This window comes from Mandrillus leucophaeus, unplaced genomic scaffold (assembly GCF_000951045.1).
Source record: "Mandrillus leucophaeus isolate KB7577 unplaced genomic scaffold, Mleu.le_1.0 Scaffold104, whole genome shotgun sequence".
Lineage (NCBI taxonomy): Eukaryota > Metazoa > Chordata > Mammalia > Primates > Cercopithecidae > Mandrillus > Mandrillus leucophaeus.
Genome location: NW_012098543.1, coordinates 148940 through 157396, shown reverse-complemented (window position 1 = coordinate 157396; position 8457 = coordinate 148940). Strand labels below are relative to the sequence as shown.

Genomic DNA, 8457 nt, shown 5'->3' with positions numbered 1-8457 from the left:
TCTCTGCTTGCCATCATTTTCCCCCACCCCCAATCTTTCTTCTCTCACCTACAGCTTACACACACACACAACACACACGCACACGCCCTTCTCTGTGAGCTGCCAGTTTCGCTTGTCTGCTGGCTTGTCTGAGGGATGACCTCTTCTAGCCACCTCTGTACCCAGCCCCTCTGAGTAGGAAGTGTGATCTGCAGGGCTAATGCCTTCATCCCAGTCATCAGCTGTGTGCAGCATGACTTTGTCCTGCTCTGAAAAATCTTTTTGAGTGTAATCTGGGGAGAAGGTACTCCATGCTACAGGAATTTTCCACTTCCTGAGTCAGAGGCACACAAAAAAGTATGTAACTTTTCTTGTTTCAACAAACTTACGGGATCGTCTGTTGGCCAGACACTATGCTGGGCAGTCAAGTGAGCATCAGGAGAACTGGGACTGGTCTCTTGTCAGATAGCAAATGCTTCTTTCCTTTACCAGTCCCACCTACCTAACTATGCTGACTAGGTCCATGTCTCTGGGTTTTTACCAGCCGGAGAATGCGTGTTAATTCCTCTCCAATCTCTCCCAGCAGCGTCCGTCTCTAAGAGAGTATGAAGAGAGTGCGTTTGTAGGGCAGGGAAGATGGCGGACAAGCGCAAACTCCAAGGTACTAGATTGACTTCCTACTGCACCTGTAGCCACGTGCTCCCTCTTCTGAGGACTGCTCTTTAGATACCTGCCGCCTGGGCAGGATTCTCACAGCCTTCTTCCTCCCTGACCAGGTGAGATTGATCGCTGCCTCAAGAAGGTGTCCGAGGGCGTGGAGCAGTTTGAAGATATTTGGCAGAAGGTACAGGGGCTGAGACCCTAATCATCTGGGTCTTCAGAGAGGAGGGCACAGGAAGAAGGTTCAGGACCTCTGGGTGTTGACCAGGGGGAGGGGCTACATATTGCAGATGCTGAGGACCTAAGAGAATCGGCTGTAAGACTCATTGGGGGTAGGGGTTGGGGGGTCCTCGAGTCCCTAGCATAAGGAAGACTCACTGGAGTGGGTACTGGGACATCCCCTCCCACACTGACTTCTGAATTCCCTCCATCCCTCAGCTCCACAATGCAGCCAACGCGAACCAGAAAGAAAAGTATGAGGCTGACCTAAAGAAGGAGATTAAGAAGCTACAAGTGAGGGGACTGGGGGCCTGGACGCCTGTGTCCTGAGGGTTGAGGGAACTGGGAGAGTGGACTGCTGGGTCCCAGGGAGAAGGAGCTGTGGGTCCCAGTTCCCGGATCCTGAGGTCTGACTTTCTTGCTTTTCCCATCTGCAGCGGCTGAGGGACCAGATCAAGACATGGGTAGCGTCCAACGAGATCAAGGACAAGAGGCAGCTTATAGACAACCGCAAGCTCATTGAGACGGTAGGAGCCTAGAGCCTGAGTCCTAGAGAGGTGGGAAGGTCACCAGATTCTTGAGATCTCAAGGGGCGGAGGCAGCACGGCCAGACCCCAGAGTTTTTCAAGAGAAGTAGGGTTTCTGGAGCTAAGGGAAGGAAGAGGCAGCGGACTCAGAGCTCAGAAAGTAGGGTCATGAGGCTCAGGTCTGAGTGTCTGCTGGCCCTTAGTCACCTCCTTTCCCGCCTTTGAGAGCCACCTGCCAACTACACTCTCTGCAGCAAATGGAACGGTTCAAAGTTGTGGAACGAGAGACCAAAACCAAAGCTTACAGTAAGGAGGGCCTGGGCCTGGCCCAGAAGGTAGATCCTGCCCAGAAGGAGAAGGAAGAGGTTGGCCAGTGGCTCACGGTGAGTTGGGGTGGAGAAGAGGAGGTGAACTCTGAGGATCCTGAGCCCTGGGTGTAGGTGGGAACCCTGGCTGATGGCTTTCCTCTTCCTCTCCCTCCCCTAGAATACCATCGACACGCTCAACATGCAGGTGGACCAGTTTGAGAGTGAGGTGGAGTCACTGTCAGTGCAGACACGCAAGAAGAAGGGCGACAAGGATGTGAGTGAGGGAGACCCCACACCTTTGGGATGGGGATGGGCATGGGGATGGGCTGGCCAGCAGGAGGCCAGTCATTTAGGCTCCTGGGAGTTGGGGCCTGGATTCCTCAGGCGGACAGGGCCAGCAGCCGGGATTAGGGATTTGAGAGACAGGATCGGGAGGGCTTAGCAGCTGCCTGGGTGGGGCAGGGAGGAGGTCAGACAAAATCTCAGGGTCCCCTGGGTGTCTGGGTAGACAGTGGGGCCTTCGTGAAGAGGAGTGATTTGGGGGAATGTGAATGCAGGTTGAGCTTGAGCCACAGAGTAAGCGTGAGACCTGAAGGACACCCATGGCAAGAGGCCTCCTGGCATCCAGAGGACGCTGGTCCTAGGGAGAGCACAGTGGGTAGAGACAGGCAGAACATGGAGAAGGCAGAGAACTGGGCCTGAAGGAAGAGAGGAATCTGGGACGAAGCTGGATGTTAGGGTCCCAGGTTCTGAAATCTGGGATTGTAGGGTATGAGTTCAAAGGGATACAAACTGTATGGACTTGTTGAAACCAGAAACACAGGGAGGGGAGAGCTGGGTCCTCAGGGAAGCTGTGGGTGGGAAAGGGTCAGGAAGTGGACGATGACAGGGTTGGGTGTCAGATTCTGAGGGGTTTGGGAACCAGGGGCTTTTGGGGAGATGATGGGTCCTTGAACAGAGCAGGGATTTGGAACTGAGACTAAGATGTTAAATGCCAAAGGGGCCTTGAGAGGAGGGCAGGAGCGAGGCTTATGGATCTTTGCTCCCGCTGGGATAAATGGGTGGGGTTGGGGGACCTAGTGATGACAAATATCATCATGATTCTAAACAGCAAGCTCCTCACAAATGGGGGTTATCATTATTACTGCTGGAGCAAGCTGGAGGGTATCCGTATGCCAGAGGCAGTCAGTGGTGGGTGGGCTCAGTTGAGAAATCTGGACTCAGTTGAGAAATCAGGTGAGGTGCAGATGGAGGCCAAGTCATGGGATGGCACAAGGACCTCTGGGGTTGTTTAGAGGTTTCCAAGGACTCCTGGAGCCAGAAACGTGTGGGAAGAGGAAGGAGCAGAGCAGTGGGATCCCAAGATGTCAAGCCCTGTGGTCCCCACAGGGCTCAGAGGGTGGGTGGACCCCATACTGCCCCACCCCAGAAGGGGCTGGCGTGGAGGCTTTGGGTCTCCACAGGGGTCAGGGACTGAGGACAGGTTCTGTGGGGGCAGGAGGGGCCAAGCAGGTGGTCTGCAGCCCCTGAGCCTGGCCCTGGGCTCGCCAGCAGAAGCAGGACCGGATCGAGGGCTTGAAGCGGCACATCGAGAAGCACCGCTACCACGTGCGCATGCTAGAGACCATCCTGCGCATGCTGGACAATGACTCCATCCTTGTTGATGCCATCCGCAAGATCAAGGACGACGTTGAGTACTATGTCGACTCATCCCAGGACCCCGACTTCGAGGAGAACGAGTTTCTCTACGATGACCTGGACCTCGAGGACATTCGTGAGGCCCTGGGGCTGATCGTGGCACAGGAAGTGAGGGCCCAGAGTGGGCTGTGAGCCAGCTAAGCATGCCCTTCTTCTGCCCCCACAGCACAGGCGCTGGTCGCCACCTCCCCCCCCAGCCACAGCCACATGGAGGATGAGATCTTCAACCAGTCCAGCAGCACACCCACCTCGACCACCTCCAGCTCTCCCATCCCGCCCAGCCCAGCCAACTGTACCACGGTGAGGCCCCACGGGGCACGAGTACCTTGTGTTTCCAGCAGGGCTGGACTTGAGGAGGCAAATCTGGGTCACTCCAAAGTGGCTAGGGGAGAGTAATTGAGGAAACACAGATCTAGGTATCCAGGGTCTAGGCTCTTGGAGCACACCCTAAAATCCTACATCTGGGTCCCTAACGAACATAAAGAGTGATAGGGTGTATCCTGGGCCAGTTTAGGTCCTGGATCTGGGAGATGGGAGGGGCCGGTGCCTGGGCTGCCTGAGGAGGCTGGGTAGCTGGCCACCTTGGGCAGGGATCCAAGGGTTGGATTCCCTGTGGAGAGCAGGTTCCCAGATCCTTAAGAGGCTGGTGGGTCAGTGCTGGCTCCCAGAAAACAAGAACATTGGAGAGCCTGAATTTAGGTGGTTTCTCCAGGCAGATTAAGGACAGCCGTTTGACCAGCTCTGGGGCTGCAGTGGCAGTCAGTTGGGCCCAGGGCCCGGGACATTCAGAGATTGGCAGTTCTCTGTCAGACCCCCAGAGGTCACACAGGTTTCTGTTCTGCCTCCCCTACCTCAGGAAAACTCTGAAGATGATAAGAAGAGGGGACGTTCCACAGACAGTGAAGTCAGCCAGGTGGGTGTGAGTCTGGAATGGATGGGCATGTTGGGCAATATCCCAAAGGCACATTGAGACCTGAGTGCTGGCCACTGTGCTGGGCTGGTGGACACAGGTGGGTCAGAAATCAGTGCTGCCCTGAGGGCAGGTGGGCAGGGCAAGTGGACAGGTGACTGGTGCTGTGGTCAAGGGGGTGGCACAGGTCACCCCCAGCCTGGCCAGGCAGTCAGGAGATGCTGCTGTGGAGTGCCCTGGGCTTGAGAGTCAGGTGAGTTTGCCTGGCAGGGAGAGGCGGCAGCCAGTAACAAGGGGAAGTTGTGACAGAAAGCCTGGAAGTGTGGAGAGATGGCTGGCCAGGTGTGCAGGGCCAGGGGTCCAACTGTGAGCACAGGGACTGGGACTGTCAGGCTGAGGGGCTCAGGCTTCGTGGACCTGAGTGGCCTCCAGAGCCAAACAAGCCTAGGAAGTGATGGGGCTTTGCTGTGCTGATAACACACACTTCAAGTTTCTGAGAGGAGACGGTGGTGGGCAGTGCTTCTCCAACTCCTGTAACATCGCCCGGGACAGGAGCCTGCTTTCGGAAATGCTGCTACAGAAGAATGTTAGGGAGGAGCAGCGTGGGCCTGAGGCCCCTGTGTGGGCTAACGGGATGGATGGTTTCGAGGGGACACCCTGAGTGGGCACTGGGGGGGCTGGCGTGGAGACTAAGACGACCCGCAGGTAGTAGGGAGGGCGGGCAGCAGGGCCGGGAGGTGATGAGGAGAGACACTGAGGCAGATACTCCAGGGGCCAGGCTGGGCTCTGCCACCTTCCCAGCCTCCCACTGCCAGGCAGCGATCCCAGGAGAGAAGTGGTTAGTCAGTCCTGTTGGGCGCTTGGTAAGCGCAGGGAGCCTGTGGGGTGGCTGGAAAGAAGTGCAGGAGGTGGTTAGGCTCGGCAGCCTGAGTGCTGTCGGCAGCTGCCTGCAGTGGGGATACCATGAGCACATTTACCCTCCCACCACTTTCTGGAGTGCTGGTAACTTACAGCCCTGTGAGTAGTTTCTATGACCCCTCAGGTGATGTTCAGAATTACTACCCAATTTCTAGCTGTTTTTCCTTCTACTCTTGGACATTAAGCTGCTCCAGCTAATCTCATATTGAGGACATTTAGGTGTTTCCCACTAGTCCCCTGGCTTCCAACAGATGGATCTTCTCTGGCTGACAACCTAAGTTGTGGTCAGATCCCTGTGGGGGTATCCGTGGGGCAGTGTCCAGGCAGGACTTGGGAAGCTGGGCAGGCTGGAAATCAGTGTGAGTGTTTTAAGCATGAAGGTGACTGAAGCCATGAGGGTGAGTAAGGTCACCCAGGTTCCCAGGAGGGCGGGAGCAGTTGGGGGCAGCAAGGCCAGAGAGGAGGCTGCTGGGACGAAAATGGAGCCTGAGGTGGGGGTGGTAAGGGAGACCAGCTGGCCCACTGGGTCCTGATCCTCTGCTCTCTCCCACCCGCAGTCTCCAGCCAAAAACGGCTCCAAGCCTGTCCACAGCAACCAGCACCCTCAGTCCCCAGCTGTGCCGCCCACCTACCCCTCCGGCCCCCCGCCTGCTGCCTCTGCCTTGAGCACCACTCCTGGCAACAACGGGGTCCCTGCCCCAGCAGCACCCCCAAGTGCCCTGGGCCCCAAGGCCAGTCCAGCTCCCAGCCACAACTCGGGCACCCCTGCCCCCTATGCCCAGGCTGTGGCCCCATCGGCTACGAGTGGGCCCAGCACGACCCAGCCCCGGCCCCCCAGCGCCCAGCCTGGTGGAGGCGGCGGCGGCGGAGGTGGAGGGAGCGGCAGCAATAGTAACAGCAGTGCCGGTGGAGGGGCTGGCAAGCAGAATGGCGCCACCAGTGAGTGGGGAGGCAGCGGGGTGGGCATGGGCGGGGCTGGGCAGCCGCCGGCAGCCCTTCCCATTTTATTCTTTGTTCCCAGGTTACAGCTCAGTTGTGGCAGACAGCCCGGCAGAGGTGGCTTTGAGCAGCAGTGGGGGCAACAATGCCAGCAGCCAGGCCCTGGGCCCCCCTTCCGGCCCCCACAACCCACCTCCCAGCACCTCGTGAGTGTCTCGGCCATCAGCAGGGTTGGGATGGCGGCCTTTCGGCACAGAGAGGCGCTGGTGCCTCACCCCTGCATCAGTGGGTTCTGGGCCCCCCGCCCTTGCTGCTGGGAATGTCCGAGCACTGTCCTCCACCTCTGTCGGGTGTTAACACCCCCGCTTCTTTCCAGCATGGAAACGACATCAGCCTCCCTGCTTTGCCCTTCAGAACATTCTAAAACATGTTCTCATCTAAGTGGAAGTTTTCTCAAGAGCCCCATACCCTTTCCTCCCCATTTCTGTTACCTGCCCAAGGCTACTTGACTGCCACTGGAGGGTCACTGTTCCACTTTTCAAAGTGAATTGTCTCGAAGTCCTCATTCCTCTGCAGCCACTCCTCCAAATCTTAGCTCAGACCATTCCACTGTGTCCGCCTGTTTCCCGAAGACTGCCCCAAGAAAGATCAGTGTGCACAAAGGAAAGGCCTGCTTCCTGGTCCCCTCACCCCAGCTCCAGCTGGCCTGCCCAAGAGGGAATGGGCCCTGTGTCCACCTGCCCAAGGCAGCTGGTTTTGATCAGCCTGTGACCTGGTGGAGCACCCGAGAATCCTCACTCCCATCCCCGCAGCTCTGCTCTACTGATGAGAAACCATTCCAAAGATTGGGTTCTGCCTTTGTTTGCCCAGAGCCACTTTCTCCCATCTGTCTACCCTCAGCCGCCCCTCTCAGATCCCATCTGATGTGTGCAGTCTCCCCTCTCTCCAGCCAGGCCTTTCTGCCCATCCCACCCTCAGGGACCCTCCTCTCAACCCCTCTCTTCCATGCTCTCCAGGAAAGAACCCAGTGCGGCAGCCCCAACAGGGGCTGGGGGCGTGGCCCCAGGCTCAGGGAACAACTCAGGGGGACCCAGCCTCCTGGTGCCACTGCCTGTGAATCCTCCCAGCTCCCCAACGCCCAGCTTCAGTGATGCCAAGGCAGCCGGTGCCCTACTCAATGGGCCTCCACAGTTCAGCACCGCCCCGGAAATCAAGGTGGGCTCCTTGGACATCCCCCGAGCCTCTGTGTCCTGACTCTGCTGTTCCTTTCCTCCAGGTCTCTAGCTGCGCCCCTTGCCCCCACCCCCTTTCTGGATCTCTCTCTCTCTAGCTTTCTGTCCCCTTCTCACACTTGCTCGTTCTCCAGGTCTTTCTGTACCACCCTTCCCGTGACCTTGATCTCTGGGGGCTCTCATACCTCCCCTCTTGTTCCCTCCAAAGCTCTGTTTCTCTGGGTCTCTTTTCCTTTCTCTTGGTTATACTTGTTGCTTGCTCTCTCTGGGTCTCCATCTTCATCCCCACCCAGGCCCTCAGTTTCTGTCCCCATTTGTCCTGACAAGGCATACCAGTCTCTGTAGTTCACATGATCCATTACCTAGCTCACTACCCTCCTTTTCCTAGCTAAGAAACCATTTCAGTCAAGAAAACACTTGTTGAAGTCCACTGGGGGCCACGCTTTGTGTTGGGTGAATGCAGCCTGGTTCCTCCCTTTAGGAAGCTTCCCTGCTGGGGCAGCTGCCGGGAAGGTTGCTGTGGGCCCACTGAGGGGCATCTGAGCTGACCTGGGAGACAGGCCCAGGAAGGCTCTGAGAGGTGGTGATGTTTACGCTGAGACCTGGAGGGGGGCTAACAGCTGCAGGAAGGGCTTCAGGAGGTGCTTTAGGAGGAGCGTGCATCTTTAGGAGGCTGGGCAGGATGCAGCAGAGAGGAGAGAGGTGTCCACTCTGCAGGAGGCAGTGCCACCAGCTGCAGGGCTGAGATAGTGGGTGTAGCAGGACAGGACGGGGGGTCCTGATCATCCAGGCTCAGGAGCTGGGGCTTGGCTTGTGAGCCAGTATCCTGTAGCGCAGCTTCCACGGGGAGGCAGCGTGTGCGCCCAGGCTGTCCGGGTCCAAGTCTTGGCATTGTCCTTTCTGTGCCTTCCCTTCATCTGGGAAATGGCAATAATCACGATTATACCTACCATATAGGTTTATTTGGAAGACTAAATCATTCTTACGAAGCTATTGGAACAGTTTCTGACCCAACAGAAGCATTAATTTTTTTTTTTTTTTTTTTTTTTGAGATGGAGTCTTGCTCT

At 57.1% G+C, this 8457-nt stretch overlaps 1 protein-coding gene across 1 annotated transcript in view; it reads left to right on the top strand.

The window, feature by feature from the left end:
* The first annotated feature begins 523 nt into the window (after positions 1-523).
* CNOT3 (CCR4-NOT transcription complex, subunit 3) overlaps positions 524-8457 on the top strand; it is a 12965-nt gene continuing 5031 nt past the window's right edge. The window contains exons 1-12 of the mRNA XM_011980048.1: positions 524-640; positions 756-823; positions 1078-1152; positions 1296-1385; positions 1640-1768; positions 1872-1967; positions 3248-3467; positions 3558-3691; positions 4248-4304; positions 5777-6158; positions 6241-6364; positions 7175-7373. Of these exons, the coding sequence (XP_011835438.1) occupies positions 616-640; positions 756-823; positions 1078-1152; positions 1296-1385; positions 1640-1768; positions 1872-1967; positions 3248-3467; positions 3558-3691; positions 4248-4304; positions 5777-6158; positions 6241-6364; positions 7175-7373 (1599 nt within the window). The 5' untranslated portion in view covers positions 524-615. The remainder of the gene's footprint in view (positions 641-755; positions 824-1077; positions 1153-1295; positions 1386-1639; positions 1769-1871; positions 1968-3247; positions 3468-3557; positions 3692-4247; positions 4305-5776; positions 6159-6240; positions 6365-7174; positions 7374-8457) is intronic.